We start from the raw sequence: 23,309 nt of genomic DNA, 5'->3' as shown, positions 1-23,309 counted from the left end.
ATAGATAGTGGATCTCAGGTGTCTATTATCTTTGAATCCTGGTACCAATCCCATCTGACTGATGTTCCTATCCAACCCCTCAGTGGACTCACCATCTGGGGTCTCAGTGAGCAGAAGTATCCCTATTTGGGGTATGTAGTTACCCGAATAACATTCAAACCTGGGTTGATCACTCTGAATGAGACTGTTCTTTTGGTTGCTCTCATTTGTACTGATTCCCCTGGGGACAATGGCAAGTTACCAGTGATAGTAGGTACTAACACCAATATGTTTAAAAATCTCAGTAATTGGTGTGATAAGCAGGGTGTGGACAAAGGCCATGGGAACTCCTTCGACGGTAATTACATATGCCAGAAAATTGACAGTGTACTAGAAGCATCGGGGAGTGAGGCAACCCCTGGCGAGGGTATAGAACAAGGATCTCCTGCTCTTGACACATGCTTTCATGGTAGTGACATTGACCATGATAGTAAAATAAAGTTGCTTTCCCAGCTACAACTACGAGAATCGGTATTCTCTAAAGGAGACTGGGACCTAGGAACAGCCTTGGGTGTGGAACATAATATTAAACTGATGGATGATACCCCTTTTAGAGAAAGGTCGAGACGGCTAGCTCCTGCTGATTTTGAAGATGTGAGGAAACATCTAAAGGGATTGCTAGAGAATCATGTAATTGCGGATTCGGAAAGCCCCCAAGCATCCCCTATTGTAGTGGCTCGGAAGAAGAATGGAGAGATCAGGCTTTGTATTGACTATCGGACCTTGAATAACCGTACAATACCTGATCAGTATACAGTGCACAACATTGATGAAGCTTTGGATTGTCTGCAGGGAAGCCAGTGGTTTTCTGTGTTAGACTTAAGAAGTGGATATTACCAAATACCCATGAGTGCGGACGATAGAGCCAAGACCGCTTTCATCTGTCCGATAGGATTTTTTGAATTCCTCAAGATGCCCCAAGGTATAAAAGGAGCTCTAGCTACTTTTCAGAGAATGATTGAGAAAACCGTGAGGGACATGTGTTACCACGAGGTACTTGTATATCTTGACGATATAATTGTATTTGGAAACACCCTGGAAGAACATAATGAGCGGTTATTAAAGGTATTAGATCGTCTTCAAGTCAGAGGGTTGAAATTGTTGGTGGAGAAATGTCAGTTGTGTCAATCCGTTGTGAAGTATTTGGGACACATTGGTAGTAGGCAAGGATTTTCTACAGATCCAGACAAGGTTACCGCTGTAGTGAACTGGCCTCGACCCAACAGCTTGAAAGATCTGAGGTCTTTCCTAGGGTTTTGCGGCTATTACCAAAAATTTGTTCCACTCTACTCTAAGATTGTTCAGCCTCTGACCGAACTGACTAAGGGTTATCCACCCAATAATAAGAAGATAACATCAAAGCAGATGGGTGAGCACAGATATTTCAGGCCACATGAACCCTTTGGAGAAAGATGGAATATCCAATGTGAAGACGCTTTCCAAAAATTAGAACAGAGTTTAACTGACACCCCTGTACTAGCATATGCCGACCCATCGCTCCCATATACCGTTCATATAGATGCGTCCTATGAGGGCCTTAGATGAGTTCTTTATTAAGCCCCGGATAATAGGTTGAAGCATATCTCCTACGTCAGCCGTGGATTATCTGGCAGTGAAAAGAACTACCCTGTCCATAAACTTGAGTTTTTGGCATTAAAGTGGGCCATTGTGGACAAATTTCATGATTACTTGTATGGTGTTCCTTTTACTGTTCATACGGACAATAACCCATTGACCTATATTCAGATAACAGCTAAGCTTGATGCTACTGGGCACTGCTGGCTGGCAGCCCTGTCAAATTACAACTTTACCATTAAATACAAGCCGTGGGTCAGTAACCAGGATGCCGATGCGTTATCCCGAATGCCACACCGGGACGTGCATATCGTCAGTGAGGAATGGGTTGAAGTTCCTGCAGCTACTGTCAAGGGGTTATGCAATCAGATCAATATCATTCATGGTTCATCAACTCCGGCCATTGTGACTATGGGAGTGTCAAATGCCGCACTCCCTAACATGTACTGCTAGTTGAATAAATCTGCCTTTGGAGGTTTAGAGACAGTGGATCCTGAACAAATGATCCGGGAACAGCAGGCTGATAATGATATATTTCCAATTATTCGGATGTTGGGGCATTCTCATCTGCCTGTTTCGAATGATGAATTGTCCACTAAGTCTAAGGTCTTATCCAAGCAAGTAAAGAAATTGATAATACATAAGAGGATATTGTACAGGAGGTCGAGACGAATGGATGGCACTTATAAGATGCAATTGGTTCTGCCAGAAAAATACAAATTAATGGTATTACAAGCCCTACACGATGGGCATGGACACTTGGGGTACGATAAAACCCAGGGATTGGTCTCTGAAAGATTCTATTGGCCTTTCATGAATAAAGAAATAGATCAATACTGTAAAACGTGTGGAAATTGTATAGTTCGAAAAAAATTGCCTGAGAATTCGGCTCCGTTAGTGAACATTATCAGTACGGGTCCCATGTAATTAGTTTGTATCGACTTTCTGGCCCTTGTGGATCCTGGAGCAGGGCCGAAACTAGGATTTTTGTTACCCGGGGCAAAACAGAAATCCGGCGCGCCCCCCCACCCCCCCCCCCCCAACACACACACACACGCACAGACAACCAACCCACCACCACGTGTAACTCTGTGCGAAGACTGACAATGCCATCAGCCAGTACCAGCTAACGGGCTCTTTCCACTCATGGGTGTCCACGACACCCATAGAGCGGGAATAGAACCTGTGGCCAGCGAAGTCCACAAGGGGCTTTTTTACACTCACCCCCTTTTGTGCCCCCAGTGGCACCATGGGACCTTAACGTGGTGTTACAGTTCCTTAAATCACACTGGTTTGAACCCCTTCAAACGGTTGAATTAAAATTTCTCACCTGGAAGGTGGTCATGTTATTAGCCTTGACATCTGCAAGGCGGGTGTCAGAGTTGGCGGCCTTGTCTCACAAGAGCACCTACTTGATTTTTCATGTGGATAGAGCGGAATTGAGGACTCGTCCTCAATTTTTGCCTAAGGTGGTTTCTTCATTTCACATGAACCAACCTATTGTGGTACCTGTGGCTACGAGTGACTTGGAGGACTCCAAGTCCCTGGATGTAGTCAGGGCCTTAAAAATCTATGTAGCCAGGACGGCTAGGTTTAGGAAGACAGAGGCTCTGTTTGTCCTGTATGCATCCAACAAGGTTGGCGCGCCTGCTTCTAAGCAGACTATTGCTCGCTGGATCTGTCACACGATTCAGCAGGCTCATTCTACGGCTGGATTGCCATTACCAAATTCGGTAAAAGCCCATTCCACTAGGAAGGTGGGCTCTTCTTGGGCGGCTGCCCGAGGCGTCTTGGCATTACAGTTGTGCCAAGCTGCTACTTGGTCGGGTTCAAACACTTTTGCAAAATTCTACAAGTTTGATACCCTGGCTGATGAGGACCTCGCGTTTGCTCAATTGGTGCTGCAGAGTCATCCGCACTCTTCCGCCCGGTTTGGAGCTTTGGTATAAACCCCATGGTCCTTACGGAGTCCCCAGCATCCTCTAGGATGTAAGAGAAAATAAGATTTTAATCCTACCGGTAAATCTTTTTCTCCTAGTTCGTAGAGGATGCTGGGCGCCCGTCCCAGTGCGGCCTAAATCTGTAAGACTTGTATATAGTTGTTGCTTACATAAGGGTTATGTTACAGTTGAGATCGGTCGTTGACTGATGCTGTTTTTGTTCATACTGTTAACTGGTTGCGTATATTCCAGGTTATACGGTGTGGTTGGTGTGGGCTTGTATGAATCTTGCCCTTAGATTACAAAATCCTTTCCTCATATTGTCCATTTACTCTGGGCACAGTTTCTATAACTGAGGTCTGGAGGAGGGGCATAGAGGGAGGAGCCAGTGCACACCCATACTAAAAGTTCTTTATAGTGCCCATGTCTCCTGCGGAGCCCGTCTATACCCCATGGTCCTTACGGAGTCCCCAGCATCCTCTAGGATGTAAGAGAAACTTTTTTAGCATAGCAGTGCTGCACAAGCGATCGCAGCCCTGCTATGCTGAAATACACTCCCCCATAGGCGGCGTCTAGTTGATCGCACGAGCAGCAAAAAGTTGCTACATGCGATCAACTCGGAATGACACCCTTAGTTAGACATTTGGGCTAAGTTAAAAAGGAAATAATACCCCATACATTGATACATATGTAAAATCACACACATACATACTGTCACACATCTAAACACATACACGCACGCATAAATTCACTCACATACATAGTCACACACCTGTATACATACATAGTCACACATACATACATACAGTGACACACAAGCACGCATACAGATATGTAGTGACACACCTATTCACATACAGTCACACACATGCACAACACATTCATACACACACATATAGTAGTTGCACACACATACAGTGCCCCTTCACTGTGTCACACTCACTATTTAGGCTGTGCTGTGTGCTGCTGCTCTTCTCCCCTCCTCTCTTCGATGGTGCTGGCTGGCCTGTCACTGTGAGTATAGTGCCGTGTAGCGCCGCCCCTTTTTCGGCAGTCATTCATTTTTCCAGCTCAGCAGTGCAATAGTGCACTGCTGCGGTGATCAAAGGCAGCAGGGGGAGACTGGGGTAACTTGTTCCCTGTGCCCCCTCTTAGTGCACAACAGGTAGCACACGACTGTCCACATAGAAGAAACTGAAAGTAAACTACAGCTCCCGCAGCAAGGGCTTCTGGGAGCTGTAGTTTATTTTCAGTTTTATCACACGGCAGCCTTGTGCTGCTCCGACGAAGGGACCTGTGCGCATCGGGACTCGGAGGGGGTGTAAGCATTGCGGCGCCCCCTCCAATCCGGCACCCAGGTCACATGCCCCCCTAGCCCCCCCCCCCCCCCCCCCCCCCCCCCCCCCCTTAGGTACGGCTCTGCCTGGAGGACGACATAGTAATATATTGGTTGTAACCGACCACTTTACTCGATACGCACAGGCCCATGTGACGTGTAATCAAAGGGCAGTGATTGTAGCAAAGACTCTATGGGATAGGTTTTTCATACATTATGGCCTCCCAGCAAGGATACATTCCGATCAGGGACGGGTTTTTGAGGGTCGATTAATTCGGGAACTGTGCAACTGCTGTGGTATCAAGAAATCCAGAACACCATACCATCCTCAGGGAGACCCGCAGCCTGAACGTTTCAACCGAAAACTTTTAAATATGTTAGGTACATTGAGTTTTAAAAGAAAACCTTGTTGGAAACAATACATATCACACTTAGTGCATGCGTACAATTGCACGAAGAATGAAGCTACTGGATACACACCCTATTTACTAATGTAAAGGCGAGAAGCTCGATTACCCATAGACGTGAGCTTAGGAACACAGGTTAGCTCGTCATCTGGGACTTCACACAGTCAATATATCAAGCAATTACGACAGCAGCTGAAGGAGGCATTTCAACTGGCTCAACGTGAAGCTAAGAAATTAGGGGAGCGGAACAAATTGCGGTATGATAGTCACATAAAGGAACATCGATTACTTCCTGGGGATAAGGTACTAGTTAAACTTCTAGGATTACCCCGTCGTCAGAAATTAAATAACCAATGGAAGTCCAAACCTTACATTGTCATAAAACAACTTAATGACCTTCCAGTATATCAGCTGATGCCAGAGAATGAACAAGGGTCTTTAGTAACTTATCATCGGCACCATCTGTTGCTAATAGCACAAGACATTAGGTGGGAAGAAACAGAAAAGGAAGTGAAGGAAGATAGCCAATTGGTAGTGCTACCAAAAGATGCTCCTTCCTATCTAGATGATGACAGGATAGGAGGAGAGATGGATATGGAACTCGATGAGCAATATGGTTCAGGGAGTTATTATAAAGACTCTAACCTGTTAGGACCTGTCAGCGAAATGGGTACTCCCATAAACCCCCCCAGAGCCATCATTAAATAACACTAATGATGAGTGGGGGAGGGAAAATAGTAGCATATTTTCTGAGAGAGGATGGGACCATTCTTGTGATCCTCCCTTGGGAGAGAGTGTCATCGATGAGTATAATGTCGAGGAAGCTGCCCATGCGACCCTCCCAAGGCCCCAACAGATTCGTAGGCCCCCACGAATATTCACATATGATACACTAGGGACCCCTACTGAAGTTACATTGGTATTACACCCCTATGCACTGATGCCTTGGCCTTATTTTAACCATGACTAGTAAGTTTGACTAAAATAAAGTTATAGTTGTAATAGCTATGTTCATGTCATGGTGATCTCCACCTTCCATGAAGTCGGAATCCCCAGGGGGAGAGTGTAATCCCTGGTTTCTATTAGGGTGCTATATCAGTATGTGTATGTGTAATGTTGATAATGTTAATTTGTATGCTATAATACAGTGGAGGGGGAAGAAGCTGCTAGACTGTCCCCACGGCAGCATCATCCGCATGCCACAGCCGGGGAGCAGGAGTCACGAGCGGTTAGAGAGGAGGTTATAAAAGGGGCTGCTGGTGCGGCAGTTGGGGGAGAGCCGGTAGCCTGTGAAAGAATGATGATCAGTGATGGAGGACAGGGGGATCTCTCACCAGTAAAGAGGTTACCCCCGTCGAAACCAGTTCGGTGAAGTGTGGGAATTGCTGACACCGGGAGCTGCTGCGGTGGTAGACGCGTGGGTGAGGAGAGACTACAGTCCAGTACTGACAACGCCTTACCTTTCTCTGCCAGCGTTGATTGCATAGGAGGCCAGGAGAGTGATAGTGTGGAGGGCTGGTGCGCCGGTCAGGCAAGTCGATCCTCCAAATTCAGCGGCTGGTAGAAGTAGGGACAGCCTCCCTGAGGAGCACAGACCCATAGACCCAAATTCGGTGTGGTATGACTGGGTGAGTGACCATCCCTCTGGAGCAGCCATTCAGCATAGAGTTGGGGGAGTGGCCTAGTCGCAGAGGGAGCGCAGCAGCTGAGAAGTGGGGTTAAGTAAACTCCCACTATGCACTATACAACCCCAGCTGCATGACACTTATCAATGTAGTTACAGGAGTGGGACATATAACCTTAGCTACAGGCATTGCTTATAGCAGAATCAGTTATACAGCTGCTGAATTCAATTATACAGTATTATAAAACGACAGCTAGAAAGGAAACATAAGTCGCAGTCTAGCAGACACTGAATTCTATATAGCTGCAAGTCATCATTTATTGGATAGAAAATGCTACAACAGTAAACAGAGGCTCGTATTATCCTTTCTGTACCAGGGAGAACTGATACTTCAAAGACAGTGCCGGAAATTATTAAGGGGAAGTATCTACAGCCTATTCAGTCCACAGTTAGAGCAACAGATGGGAATATCGGCACCATGGACCCCATTAATGTTCAGTAGAGACTACCTGATTTTCTATTTAAAGCAGGATTGCAACATTATAATGAAAAGATATCCTTCCAGATACTACTATAACTCTAACTCAGGAACCCCAGGGCCCCAACGAGTGCACTATAAGGACAAGGGTACCCGGGTTATTTGTTGCCTAAGAGAAGGCGGAGAGTTTTTTTTTTTGTGTTGAATGCATTTATAATTGTATAGGCACACTAAGGCAAATAGTTTAGAAAGGGAAAAATGAGTATATTAAGAAATATATTAATATAATCATATATGGCTATGTAATGTTATTAAATATTTAGTACTGTGACATTAAAACTACTAAACTTACCATTCTTCCTTGTGTTGCTGGAAGTCGTACGGAGAGACCTGGAAAAGAGAACAGGTATATTAAATTCAAAGGGAAGTTGTATTCACATGCATATGAATGTATATTGAAGAATCACCTTATTAGGGGATAGGTCTTACCCAAGCAAGCCCCAACCAAAATAATCTCATAGCTTGGGTGGAGGCACATTTAGGGTAATCGATCAATAGATTAGTGTGAAAAGAGGGTTACAATATTCTGTATTATTTTTTCTGAGATTTAAAGTATACTGTATGTACTCAGGGCCGGTTCTAGACCTTCTGGCGACCAGGGTGAAAGTTTCCTTCTGTGCCCCTTCCCCCCCCCCCCCCCCCGACAGGTAAAACAGAGTTAGTGCGCACCAAAGGGGTGCGCCCAAAAATAGTGGTGTGGCTTCATAGGGAAGGGGCATGGACACAGTTGTGCCCACTGTAGTTATGCCCCCAGTAGTTGTGCCGCCTATAGCTGTGCCCCCAGTAGCTGTGCCCCCTGTAGTTGTGCCCCAGTAGTTGTGCCCCCTGTAGTTGTGTCCTCTGTAGCTTTGCCCCTGTAGCTCTGCCCCCAGTAGTTGTGCCCCCTGTAGCTCTGCCCCCTAGTAGCGCCACTTACAAACACACACAAAAAAACAACACACAATACTCACCAACCGCGCTCCTGCTTCCCGACCGCTGCTGCTCCGTCTCTGACTGCCTGCTCCTTTCTATGCTGGAGACGCATTGGAAGTGAGCAAGCCCGCTAGACGGGTGAAACGCGTTTTCCGACCGAATATGCAATAGGACCTTGAACCTTTGAGAAAGCCATGCAATAGGACCTAATCTCGGGAGAATATCATTATTACTAATCGTCTCTTTGACCCAGGGACCTCGGCGGTATCCGGTATTGAATTTGACAATTTTCTTATTCCCAATCCTTGTCAGGCTATCTGAACTCCAAGTAACAACTAGGGAAGTTTGCATAGCACCTGGTGAAGGCGGGTAACACAGTGTATAGCATAATACACTATCCAAAATTGAGTGTTTCCCGGATGATGCCTAGATTACCTTTCTGAGATACACTGTGTAATGATCCCCCACACTGGTATATGGGAGGGATCATATATGTGGAATATGTTTCTTCAGATCATGGTGATAATTTTGCGTATGTAAACTAGATCCTTTCAAAACAAGTATAATTACCGTGTATCACTAACTTATGTGATGTTAAATACTGGAGATGATAGCTGTGTAAAAAGGATGTACGATTATTTTCATACATGGGAAGGAGTTCACAGTTGCCCAGGTATGATACACTTGTGCTAAAATTGAGTGATATGTTATTTTATTTCTCCCATATTCCCGCATACAATTTGAAGTGTGGATTGGGATTCTCTGTTAGACATAGCTCTATATGCTGCAGATCATATGTGGACAAAAACATCCCTTATGAAAGGGTATAGTCACATTGAATCTACTTAGGAATTCCTTAAAACCCATATTGAATACTATTCAGATGTGAAATTGTGTATATGTATCGTATCTTCTCCTTCTTCTTCAATTTGTTTTTTCATTTCTTACCTTATTTCGTGGACTCTCATCTACAATTCCTAGGAGTAATCCTGGGTCTAACATAGACAGCAGATCCACACTTTTTCTCAAATCTACTTAATAGGTGCACTCTCATTGGTGAGTGGAACACCTCATTTACGTGTTACTATCATACCTCACCGCTAGAGCCCAATCTCGTCCGATCTTGGAAGCAAAACGGTGATGGGCTGGGTCAGTATCTGTGGGGTGACCCTCAGAGAATACCCAGTGTAGTAATTTGAGGTTGTTCTTTTCAAACTCAATACCAACAGCAGGATCACCACTGCTTCTTCTTTCTAACTTTGACCTGCCCTGATTTATCTCAGGCAGGAATCTAATTAAATGATAATCTGTTAATTTCAGTGATACATAGGCACACACCCCCTCAGGGTCATGTACTGATTAAATATTCCAATTAGTGAGACAAGCATATGTGTCGACAGAGCACTCTAAATAATAGAGGATGAGATGTGACAGCGGATATATGGGACAGATACTCCCGTTGTATGAGGTACCTATTCGTGCATGACCTACTCAGGTCCCATTAAAACAAGCATTGCTTGTACTGGTAAGACATAAGATAGATGTATGACGACTGTGCCTACATCTTTATGCCAGTCTATATTGGGTATAGACCAAACCAGAACATACCATATTTTTTACTTCATTAATATGTTTGTGTTGTTTATATTTTTTCTTTCTTTTCTTGTACCAACTCCATGGGGAGAATGAGTGGATACTGACCTTATTTTAACAAGGCATAATAAACGTTATGTTTTAATATTATCATTATAACTTGAACAAGAGTGCACCCAAACAAGAGTCTTCTGTATTCTATTTTTGCTCAAGCTGTTTTCTGACTCTGGGTGCACAACCAGACTTTAATTAGAGATTTTCTCTGCATATATGAATACTGGTCCATATAAACACAAGTAATTGTGTATGACTGGTGCGGAATCACCAACCTTCCTTGGTCGACGTCACAACGTCTCTCCCATAGCAGCACCACACAGACACTAGAGGTCAATTATGACCTCTAGCATCTGACAATGGCGCCGGCTGCAGCGGGCGCCCACACAGCCCACAGCGCCTGCTGCAGCCGGGATGTGGGTGGGTGGCGGGTGCCTGTGGGGTGACGGCAGCCCCAGGCGCCAGCCCTGCTTGCCTGATCCTAGAATCGCTCATGTATGTACTGTATTTCTGTGCATATTTGTAAACTTATATTTTATTATAACCATACCTTGGACTATTTTATCTAAATAAAAGTGTATTCTTCATGTCTTTTAGTGAATCTACAAGCCTGTGAGACCACAGCTACTAACGAACCATAAGTGAGTGTGCAATTAATAATTATGGATACAGAGAACTGCAAAAACTGTCTAGTGTACATACGTTAATGTTTTTTGGTTCTTTTGCTGGTGGCAGATACCGGGTTTTCATTAACCACGTCACTGATTTTCAGACTGCGTTATCTGGAGAATCGGCTGGCCGATCGTGATATGGGTTAACAGGAAATTTTCAAAAACACTACAGTTTTACATTTTAAGTGAGTGCTTAGTTACCTTTCATATTCCTATTGGTGTACATTTTGGGTGTCTATCTATAGTGATACAGAACATTGGGCCGGATGTAATGTTGCCCGAGTTTGGTGGCCATGCGGGATGCTGAACAAACTTTGGCGGTTTTTAAAAGGGACAATCACTTACAAGTCATGGTTTAGTGTAGATAACAAGAGCCTGGCAAACCTACATAGCATAAGACTGAGAAAGTATGGTGACCTGTCACCTGATGGCATAACGAAGGCAGAAGAAAAGGGCAAAAGCAGCAGGAGTCTGAAAATAGAATACAGTGTTACAAAGAAGTAACAGGGCCAGCACAATGAGGAAATGGTGATCCACACTCCCTCACTCTTACAATTTACATTCAACAAAATATACTATTACATTATAATAATGCCTGTCCCAAAAAAAACTAATTGCAAATGTAAGAGTCTATTTACTAAGTCTTGGAGAGAGATAAAGTAGAGTGAGGAAAAGTACCAGCCAACTAGCTCCTAATTGACATTTTCAAAAACAGCCTGTAACATGGCAGTTAGGGGCCGATTGGCTGGATCTCTATCTCTCTCCATTTTATCTCTTTCCAAGGCTTAGTAAATAGACCCATTAATACCAGTGTCAAATTTTTATCAGGCCATTTGTGATTTTCTGACAGTCCAATAGCTGCAATGAGGATCAGGTAGAAATACAGTGTAAATAATAGTAGACTCATAACAAAGAATAAATTGGGAGATTAAAGACATGAGGTGCAGAGCAAAGCAACTGAGATGGTTCAAAAGACTTCAAGTGAGCACTTTCTACGGAGAAGTGCAGCCAGGGTGGTCAGTGCACAATCCTAGTACACTCTTCCATTATCCAACATCGCTGCCTTTCTGTCATTTTGAACTTTGCTTTGGCCTGTTCGAAATATTTTAATCTTTCACATTTATCCCTCACCTTGTCTACTGTAACTTCTGAGTATCTGGTCCTCCCCACATCCACCTTTCCCCCCCTACAAGCCACTCTAAATCCAACTGCAAAATGGATCTTCAAATTGCCTATTCCTACCTTCAAAGCTGACCCCCCCCCTTCCCCATAGTACAGGGTGATTCAAAACTCGCAGTCGCCCTTTTGTTTAAAAAACTGAACAGAAAATGGGAAAACAAACAGGCTTAGATTCAAGATGGAGCCCCTGTTCGGTACATACCCTAAACGATAGCCCACCTCACCCATACCTTACTGAGTATTCAGTTTTCACATTTCCTGCACAGTTTTTGAAACAAAAGGGTGCACTGCGACTTTTGAGTCACTATGTACAGATGTGTCCACATACATCTTTGCTATATCCGTCCATGTATGGCTTGATTTAACATACTATAGACTCAGAGATTTAGCCATGCCTTGTGATTTTTCTTAACTTGCTTCTTTAATATGTTACTTTATACACATTCTATTATGGCAAACATAAATTTAAAAATCCATCCACTCGTTACTCATGCAAAACACCTTAGCCATGTTTTGCATGTTGTGCCAAATTTAGCAAATTAGCAAAGATGTAAGTGGACACATCTGTAGCTCAATTGGGCTTGTTCTTTTGCCTCTCAAAACCCACACCTTCACTATAGTCTTTCATACTGTATAAGCACATGATGCTGCTTCCTCTGCATGTTCCACCAGCTCCAGTCCCATGCCTCCTCGGGTCCTGGAATGTCCTGTTTTCACATCACTGTCCTCTCACTTGAGCAGGGCTCCTGTTAAATATAAGATTAAATTACTTCAGTTTAATCACATAGAATAATATTTTACTAAGACAACACACACACCATTATGTATTTAGTCTGTATTCATAGTAACATAGTTGTTGAGGTTGAAAAAAGACAAATTGTCCATCGAGTTGAACCTATATTTTGATTTACTGCTAAGCACTGGATTATCATTCACTGAGCCAGATACTGTCATATTATTACAGATTATATCCTTGGATGCCGTTTTCGGCTAAAAAATTGTCTAACCCTTTCTTAACCACTTGCCTGGCATGGTCACATCAGATGCGACCATACCAGCAAGGGTTTTATCTGACCTGGTTGCACAGGATGCGACCAGTCAGATAAACAGTGTTAGCACTGGCGCCTGCTACAACCTGTCCTGCTCGCGAGTGCCAGTGCAGGTGCCGTTTTCCCCGCAGCTAGAAGCCAGTGTGGTGGACGTCGGGATGTACTCCTGCTGATACTACTTGCTCACACCCCACGTAAGATTCCGGTTGAAAACGGCTCTCATTTCATTTTACTGATCTATGTTGGATTATTACATTCAAAGGAACTTTGATACAAAGTGACTGTTTATTGGAAACATCTATTATACGGGTTCTACCAGCAGCTACACTTGATCTATATATTTTTTGACTTTGTAAATCAAGTCATTTAGCTATAAAGCTAGTTTTTACACCTCTGTGCACAGAATATGCTTAAGTCCACCTCCTTTTATTGGAAAGTATATATACTTGTCATCTTAGATGTTTAAACTACTAAGACCGGTCTTGTTTCATGATTTGTGATTATTCATATATTATTAAATATTTTTAATTTAATAGGAGTCTGTTATTTTTGTCAGCCATATCATATAAATTTATAATATAGCGCAAAAGTTTCTAACAATTGGAGTTTTGTGGTTAATTGCACTTGGGTGGCCCAGTGCAATTTGATTGACCTGCTAACCCCAGGTCATTAACTTTTTGCAGCTGATTGTTATTTTATCCAAAAGGGTTTTTTATAGCATTTGATATTAGCGCCTGTTAAAAAAGTTTTTTTCCCTGCTCTGAAGAGCTAACAATCTAGTGGGTTATGACATGGATATGACAAGATGTGAGATATGAAGGAGGGAAAAAGAAGAAAAGAGTGGGTTATGACATGGATATGACAAGATGTGAGATATGAAGGAGGGATAAAGAAGAAATGAGATATTGAAATGCTTTTTCCCATAATCTCTGGGTGAGCATATTATGAGATGTTCACTAAAGTTCCTCACAACAATGCTGAGCCTTTTTATTTTTATTTTCTTCATTCTCTCCCTTCTTGTATGTTTGGGGAACACGCAATGAAGATAACCCATTGAAGATTATCATTACCAGCAACACTTAACATGGGCTAATTATTCTACAAGAGGATTTTTTTCCTGGATATCTGCACATACGCAGTAGAGTCAGCTCGGCGCACGTATTAGCGAGAAGGGAAGGTACCCACACGGAGGCTGAACATGTGCCCCCTCCTCTCTTAAAATACCCCTGATAGAACTATACACATTATTATCATTTTAATGTATTGTTTTTTCCTTTCTGTGTTGAGCAACCATGCTTTCAAACTATATAGAGTATGGCCTAGTATCATCTACTATCATTAATCTGGCTGCATTGACAGTAACATATCTTTATGAAGATAGAACATTTGCTGGTACAAGTCTTACTACTTTTTTCCACGAATATTCTGCAGGACAGTTTTACAAATGTATCTCATCTCATCCTTTTATGGTATCATTACATTAACCACAGGACTTTTATTTCAGGGGGTTTAATAAATAGCACAACTACAGTGCTTTATGGGTATATTTCATGATGTTGTACTTAATTTCTTTTCTTACCATGATACAAAATGAATTACACAGTTCTGTGAAATTAGAGCCTCCAGGAGCTGCACAATGATTATCCCAGTTAAAAAAAATAATAATAAAATATCCCTAGGCTGTATATACTGCAGAGTAGTTTATAGAAATAGAGATGCTACTCCTCAGTATTGATTTCTAAATCCCTTTTATAGCTGTGTGGATAGCGAATTATGCTGCCAAGCATTTGAGAAATCTAATCCATGCTGCAGTTTGGAAAGAGAACAGCAGGTGGCAGCAGTACATGCCAGTAAAATGCAGGCTGCAGGGACAACCCTTTATAAGCCTTAATAAAGGAGGTCCTTGGAGTTTTCTCAACACACAGATGCACAATTTAGAAGCACACATCACATCAATGACAGGGGAAGAAAACTTAACAAGAGGAAAATAAAAAAAGTACATCTTTACTGTAGAATAAGCCTTTTTCCATTGAGAGAGATGAAGTATGTTTCACTGCTATTAAAAAGGACAGGTAAGGACTACATCTACACTTCCCATTATTTGTTACCTATGTTTTAAAGATTGCTCTTAGTCTGAGTATATTACTGTACTTAGTTTAATCTGCAGCTATACAAATCTCCTTTCAAACTGTTTACTTAAAAAGTATAGATCTGCATTATTATGTACATGTCACAAAATATACGATTCTATTCTTTTAATTGCTTTTATGTCATTCATTTTGTAAACAAACAAAAATCTATCTTACAATAAATTAGAGATGCTGTAAATTGCATTATACCAATTGCTGTAAAATTAATTACACCATTAATTACAAATACATTATATACAGTATGTATATATATTTTAAATTAGAATAATTGATATGTAAATGTCTATAATTCACACAATAGCACAATTGTCTATAACAACAATGCCATAAACTAAAATCTAATATTTATGTACCACTACAGAAAAATCTTAATAGCATCTATTATACAAAATAGTAATGAGATTCTTGTTGTGCCAGTATAGAAGATGTTGTAATATGCATAAACATGACGTATCTCTTTGTTTAGGTAACTTAATAATTGTGCATTGGCTTTGACATGTGCAAATAATTCCGAGTGCGCTTATTTAGTTCCTGCAAGAAAAATACTTAGCCCGCAGTAAAAGCAATTTGAGGTGTAATACAGTACCTGCAAGAAGAATCCTTAGTACAAATTTTATTATGTTGCCTAGAACATAACATTTAACATAGCATTACATTGAGCTTAACATTTGCTGAATGCAAGGTGAAGTCTTAATATAATTATAGTCTATAAATTGTGTACCGTGTACGTACCATACCAGTACATAGCGGTCTTTGTACAAATTCATTACACTAGGTAATTATATCGGTGCCTTTGGGACATGGAAAATATCTAATTCACTTTCAACAATCTTACTTTTCAAAATATCTATTCTGACAATTACTTAGCAAAGTAAGTCTACATATCCTCTGACATTAATAGTGTATAGAGCAAATACAGGTGTAAATAATATCATCTTGTTTCCTCCATTGAATTACAGTATACTGACTTGTAAAGGCAAAATAAAATTATTATAGTTATGGTTTCTAAAATATTTAGCATCTAAATTTCTAGATTCAAGTTGCAAAAATTTGATACAAATTAAGTTTATGTTAAGACCATTTTTTTATTCAATTTAATTTTTAATTTTAATTTGCATAACATTTTGAAGTAGTACAGTTTAGTTTATATTTACTGCTTAAAGCAGAGTATTACAGAAATAATTTAATCTTTAAAGTGTTAAATATTTAATTTGGAAAATGTGTTATGTACTCCATTATGGTATATATTATTATTATTATTATTATTATTATTATTATTATTATTATCATTATCATCTTTGTTTTACCTTATTATTCTAAACTATGAAACAGTTTTTGCATCTGGTTAGTTTGTAAACTAACTGTTACCACTTTACGTTTAGACTTCATGCTACAGTAGCAATGGTCTTTATTGTGTTGCTCTACGGGAATAATAACACAGGCAATAATCTTCCCTAGAACTTTTGTCACAAAACTATTGATTTCTGCCAAAAGCAACATCATGCCTCAGTTTCTACAACACACAAATTGTTTTTCCGACATTTTTCTCCCATTTTCCAGAGATTTATTTTGTGCTGTTCATATTTATTCTTTTTTTTTACATCACAACCACTTTATATTTGATTTTGGAAATTCATTTTATTCATAGTACTAGCATTCTTGTGTAAACAGAACCAAGTATATTTTAGGTATTTGTACATTATACTGTCAGATTATTTAAAAATAACATTAACACTTTGGAAGTATTTAAACGTAACTAGTAAACACGTAGCGCTCTCATTTTAGGAGCAATTCATTTTGATCCATGACACAGTTTGAAACCAGTTTAAACTTCTACTTTACAAGTTTTCCTAGACGTAGTGAAATATAGATTTCAAAGCAAAGTTTCTTAAATGAGAAGACATCTCATTATAACTCCTTAACAGCATTTAGTACTTCATTGTTAAGTTTTCAATTTAATTAATTGTGATTAGAGTGATAAACATATCTAACTGGACATGTGTATTTATTTATTTCAGAGCAACAATGGATCAGAACATATGTGTTCTAACTCACGTCATATTATATAGAGAGATGGCATCTCAAGACTCCCTACCGTCAGTTTGTGCCCTTAATAAGAAGTGACCAATTGTGTGCTCTCTACAGCTAGTATTCTTACATTACTTATTCCGCTGAAGACGTCACTGACCATGGACTACGACAGAGTGGCTGCCCTTTACAACCAGAATGGAGAATTGTACCTGAGAAACTTCACCTTAAACTACAGTTACAGCGATTATGAATTTGATAGTGACGATGATGTGACCAAAACAAGAACTTTTTATGCTGCAAAAATAGTAATTGGGGTGGCTCTTATTTGTATTATGCTGATTTGTGGCATTGGGAACTTTATATTCATTGCAGCGCTCGCAAGATACAAGAAGCTAAGAAATTTAACCAACCTGCTAATAGCCAACCTGGCCATTTCTGATTTCATTGTAGCCATAGTCTGCTGTCCCTTTGAAATGGACTATTATGTTGTGAAGCAGCTGTCTTGGGAACATGGTCACATCCTGTGTGCTTCCGTCAACTATCTAAGAACTGTTTCACTCTACGTCTCCACTAATGCTCTGCTTGCAATAGCTGTTGACAGGTAGGTCATGGTTATGTAGATTCACATCTTCAAGCTTTAAAGAAAGAAACTTGTGAGCAATAAAAATTAATCTACTGGAGAATATTCACCCATCCATTCACACATCCAAAACGAAAGAATATTGTACAATGTAGATTAGATGGCTGGATTAGCAGAATATTTTATAGTTCATAGAATGGATGTCAATTAGATGCAGCTAGACAACGGTGAATGTGATAATGTGGTAGTATTATAAAATTAGACAAATAATGATATAGAATTAGCGCTGTTGGGGTAATAGTGTGCCCAGCATTGCCTGTTATTATTATAGTTGTACTGTACAAGAGAGAGTAGGGCTAGAACAAACTATGGGCAAGCAGAACATTAAAATGTTAACAGCTGCACAGAGTAGTCTATCTGAGGTTCTAGGCATGGGAGCATGGGTTGGCTAACCTGCCCATCAATGTCTACAAGCTGCACAAAGACCAGGTCTATGTTATAATTTACCGTTGCCCAATTTTTTCTGCTCTTTCTCCATACCACCCATTCTGGCCTCTAGTCTATATACACATACATGGCATAATAAATAGGATTTTAATACCTACTGGTAAATCCTTTTCTCTTAGTCCATAGAGAATGCTGGGGACGCTTCAAGAACCGTGGGGTATAGACGGGATCCGCAGGAGACATGGGCACTTTAAGACTTTGAATGGGTGTGAACTGGCTCCTCCCTCTATGCCCCTCCTCCAGACTCCAGTTTAAGTAACTGTGCCCAGGGAGACGGACATTTCGAGGAAAGAATTTATTGTTAAACTACGGTGAGCATCTTACCAGCTCACACCTCAAGTATGCCGCAGAACGTGGCATTCAATAGAACACCAGCCAACGGCATGAAGAATATGCAGCAATCCGCTGACTGAAAGCGTAACACAACCTGTGTTTAAACACAACCAATAACAGCATAACGCATGCAACGGCATGAATAACGTCAGCAACAGGCTGACTTAAACGCAACACACCATGTGTGTAACCATACCCAAGAACTGCAGATACAGTACGCACTGGGACGGGCGCCCAGCATCCTCTACGGACTAAGAAAAAAGGTTTTACCGGTAGGTATTAAAATCCTTTTTTCTCATACGTCCTAGAGGATGCTGGGGACGCTTCAAGAACCATGGGGTTTATACCAAAGCTCTAGAACGGGCAGGTGAGTGCGGATGACTCTGCAGCACCGATTGACCAAGCAAGAGGTCCTCATCAGCCAGGGTATCAAACTTGTAAAACTTTGCAAAAGTGTTTGAACCCGACCAAGTAGCTGCTCGGCAAAGCCGTAATGCCGAGATCCCTTGGGCAGCCGCCCAGGATGCGCCCACCTTTCTGGTAGAATGGGTCTACACTGATTTCCAATCCAGCCGTAGAATGAGCCTGCTGAATCGTATTACATATCCAGCGTGCAATAGTCTGCTTGGAAGCAGGAGCCCCAATCTTGTTGGGAGCATACAGGACAAACAGAGCCTCCGTTGTCCTAATCTGAGCCGTTCTGGCGACATAAATTTCCAAAGCTCTGACCACATCGAGAGACTTCTATTCCGTCAAGGCTTCAGTAGCCACTGGCACCACAATAGGTTGGTTCATGTGAATCGATGAAACCACTGCTGTCAGAAAATTACTGACAAGTTCTCAACTCTGCTCTATCTGCATGGAAGATTAAATAGGGGCACTTGTGGGACAAAGCCGCTGATTCAGACACCCGCCTTGCGGATGCCAAGGCCAACAGCCTGACCACTTTCCAAGTGACGAATTACAACTCTACCTTATGTAAAGGTTCAAACCAATGAGATTGCCGGAACTGCAACACCACGTTAAGACCCCCATGGAGCTCCAGGGGGGCACAAAGTGAGGTTGGATGTGTAACCCTCCTTTTACGAAAGTTCGAACTTTTGTAAAGGAGGCCAATTGTTTTTGTAATAAAACCGATAAGACTGAAATCTGAACCTTAATCGAGTCCAACCTAAGATCCGCATCCACATCATCTTGTGAAAAATGGAGAAAACGACCCCACTGGAAATCTTCCGTAGAAGCCTTCTTGGATTCGCACCAAGACACATACTTTCTCCAAATACGGTGGTAATGTTTTTACGTTACTCCTTTTCTGGCCTGAAGAAGAGTAGGGATGATGTCACTGGAAATATCCTTTCGGCTAAGATCCGGTGTTCACCTAAAGATCCGGATACCAGGTCCTCTTTGGCTAGTCTGGAACAATGAGGATCACCTGAACCATTGTTCTTCTTATGATCTTTAGCATTTTTGGAAAAAAATGGAAGCGGAGGGGACGCATAGATCGACTGAAACACCCACGGAGTCACTAGGGCATCCACCGCTATTGCTTGAGGGTCCCTTGACCTGTAACAATGGGGGTAATTCTGAGTTGATTGCAGCAGGAACTTTGTTAGCAGTTGGGCAAAAACATGGCCCTCATTCCGAGTTGTTCGCTCGCTAGCTGCTTTTAGCAGCATTGCACACGCTAAGCCGCCACCCTCTGGGAGTGTATCTTAGCATAGCAGAATTGCGAACGAAAGATTAGCAGAATTGCGAATAGAAATTTCTTATCAATTTCTGAGTAGCTCGAGACTTACTCAGCCATTGCGATCAGTTCAGTCAGTTTCGTTCCTGGTTTGACGTCACAAACACACCCAGCGTTCGCCCAGACACTCCCCCGTTTCTTCAGACACTCCCGCGTTTTTTCGCACACGCCCAGAAAACGGCAAGTTTCCGCCCACAAACACCCACTTCCTGTCAATCACAGTACGATCACCAGAACGAGGATAAAACCTTGTTATGCCGTGAGTAAAATACCTAACTTTTGTGTAAAATAACTAAGCGCATGCACTCTGCGAACCTTGCGCATGCGCAGTAAGCGACTAATCGCAATATAGCAAAAATCAGCAACGAGCGAACAACTTGGTATGACCCCCAATGTGCACTGCAGGGGAGGCAGATATAACATGTGCAGAGAGAGTTAGATTTGGGTGTGGTGTGTTCAATCTGCAATCTAAACTGCAGTGTAAAAAAAAAGCAGCCAGTATTTACCCTGCACAGAAACAAAATAACCCACCCAAATCAAACTCTCTCTGCACATGTTATATCTGCCTCCCCTGCAGTGCACATGGTTTTGCCCAACTGCTAACAAAGTTCCTGCTGCGATCAACTCAGAATTACCCCCAATATCTCTGAAGCTTCTTGTTGAGTGGAGACGCCATCTTGTCTATTTTAGGAATCCCTCAATGACCTGTCACTCCTGTGAAAACCTCTGGATGAAAACACCACTCTCCCGGATGGAGAACGTGTCTGCTGAGGAAGTCTGCTTCCCAGTTGTCCACTCCTGGAACGAACATCGCTGACAGAGCGCGTATATGATTTCGTCGCCCAGCGGAAAATCTTTCTGGCGTCTGCCATTGCTGCTTCGGTTTTTGTTTGTAGAAAACCGTTATAAACGGCCCTTACCTCTAGACCGTTAATGTGGTGACAAGTAACCTAACTTGACCCTCTTCCTTGGAAGTTTTCCTCCTGTGTGACAACTCCCCCGCCTCGAAGGCCTGCATCCGTGGTCCCTAGGATCCAGTCCTGGAACTTGAACCTGCGCTTATGAGAACTGCGCCGCTACCACAGGAGTGAAATTCAGGTCTTGAAAAAAAAACAGGATTATCCCAGGTGGGAACCGGACCACTTGTCCAACAGGTCCTGCTAAAAACACCCTGGCATTTAACCTGCTCACTGAATGGCCTCGTAGGCCGCAACCATCTTTTTCATCAACGGAATGTATTGATGGATTGACACTGTTGCAGTTATGACCAGACTCTGGATCTTCAGAGCTTTTTTTTTTCACTGGAAGAAACAAACTCTCATCAGTTCTGTATCTAACATTATTCCCAATGCCGACAACTGCGTCGTTGGGATCAACAGTGATTCTGGCAAGTTCAGGAGCCAACCACGTTGTTGAAGAACTGTCAGGGAGAATGCAACGTTTTGCACCACTTGGTTTCTTGACAGGAGAGCGTCCCAGTACAGAATAATAATTATTCTTTTACTATCGAAGGAAAACCATCATACCGCCATCACTCCAGTGAGTTGGTAATGACAATCCTGAATAGCAAACCCAGGTAAGCCTAATGCGGAAGAAACCGTAATTAGACCCCATTTCTCCTTTTCCAGATTGGAGATCCCTGCCCTGAGAGATTCCATCTTGTAGTCCAACTTCTTAAGTAGAAATTTTTTTAGGATTTCAGATATAGGATTGGTCTGACCGAGCCGTCCAGCCTTGGGAGCACGAAAAAAGCTTGAATAACAGCTTCCTTATTTATTTATTTATTTTTGTGACCGGGACAGCAGGACAATGACCTGATCCTGACACAACTCTTGTATTGCGTCGCATACTACCTCCCCGTCCAGAGGAGAATCGGTAAGGTCTATTTGAAAAATTGGTGAGGGGAAAAGTCTGGTGTCCCCCTTGGGACTCTATTCTGAAAACTCACTGGTCCATGTCCGTTCCAGGACTGACTGAAGAGTATTAGACGTGGTCCCACCGGTGTGGGCTCCCGCAAGATAGACCCAGCGTCATGCGGTGGATGTGACAGAAACAGGGGATGATTTCTGCTTCTGCAAACTTGAAAAGGCTGCTGACCTCTTACCTTTTCACCTTCCTCTACCTGCAAAGAAAGGGAAATCCATATCTATGCGGTCGAAATGACTGCATCCTACAATAATGCGTCACCAACCGTTGCGAGGGAACATAGGGCAAGAAGGTAGACTCACCAGTGGCATCTGCCGAGATCAACTTAACAAGGCCATCACCAAACCAGGCTTCACCTTCATAGGGAAGGGACTCCAGTTCTTCTCGGAGTCAGCATCAGCATTCCATTGGTGAATCCACAACGCCCTCCTAATCGAGACCGTCATGGAATTGGCCCGCGAACCTAAGAGTCCTATATCCCTTGTAGTCGCACGGCAGTATTCTGCAATGTTCTAGATATGACCTAACTTAAGGAGTACCCTGCATACAACTACTCACCCATGCGCATGTAATGCAACGTACACGCGGACACATAATTAGAGTATCACATATCTTCCTGCATACGATCCTTTGTGACAGGGCCCCGCGCAGAACAGGGGCGACTCTCACTTTATTCTATCCACGGCGGGAAAAGAATAAACACTCGGAATCCTCCTGAGGATTTGAAACCATCTTGTCACGGCTGACCCAGAGTTTTTTCAACAAGACGCCAGCATTCATTAAATTTTTTTTATATATATATACATATATATATATATATATATATATATATCCCAAATGGGACTGGCACTCTCCTGGCTGGCGTTCAAGTACCCCGGTGCCTTCTGTGGTAGCAGCAATGTAGAAGTCCAAAAAAAGAACAGCGGCACTCGAGGATTTAGGTGAAGCAATCAATTTGTATTCAAAAAGATGATTACATAAAAGCCAACGTTTCGGGGCTTACGTGCCCCTTTGTCAAGGTGTGTAACTGTGAGAGGTGCAAGAGCTTACCTTATATCCCCGTGGAGTTCAAACGCAGTGCAGGCGTGTGGATGGAGCCGCCGGACTTCCGGTCGCGGCTC

General features: G+C 42.3%; 1 protein-coding gene and 1 pseudogene across 17 annotated transcripts in view; both read left to right on the top strand.

Moving 5' to 3' along the window:
• Window positions 1-23,309, top strand: part of PROKR1 (prokineticin receptor 1) — an 88,679-nt gene that overhangs the window by 8,859 nt on the left and 56,511 nt on the right. For 2 of the 17 annotated variants that reach the window (XM_063918508.1, XM_063918507.1), the window contains exons 2-5: window positions 10,616-10,659; window positions 10,754-10,874; window positions 14,673-14,989; window positions 17,086-17,699. In XM_063918508.1, coding sequence (XP_063774578.1) covers window positions 17,257-17,699 — 443 coding nt within the window. In that variant the 5' untranslated portion in view covers window positions 10,616-10,659; window positions 10,754-10,874; window positions 14,673-14,989; window positions 17,086-17,256. Of the gene's footprint in view, window positions 1-6,545; window positions 6,926-7,775; window positions 7,806-10,615; window positions 10,660-10,753; window positions 10,875-13,962; window positions 14,095-14,672; window positions 14,990-17,085; window positions 17,700-23,309 lie in introns of those variants that run through there. The other 15 variants (XM_063918505.1, XM_063918504.1, XM_063918501.1 and 12 more) reach the window with 15 other exon arrangements.
• LOC134912869 (5S ribosomal RNA) lies at window positions 9,451-9,568 on the top strand (annotated as a pseudogene).

Source organism: Pseudophryne corroboree, chromosome 4 (genome assembly GCF_028390025.1).
Source record: "Pseudophryne corroboree isolate aPseCor3 chromosome 4, aPseCor3.hap2, whole genome shotgun sequence".
In the NCBI taxonomy this organism is placed as follows: Eukaryota; Metazoa; Chordata; class Amphibia; order Anura; family Myobatrachidae; genus Pseudophryne; species Pseudophryne corroboree.
The sequence above is the reverse complement of the archived record's forward strand: the minus strand, read 5'-3'. Positions and strand labels throughout refer to the sequence as shown.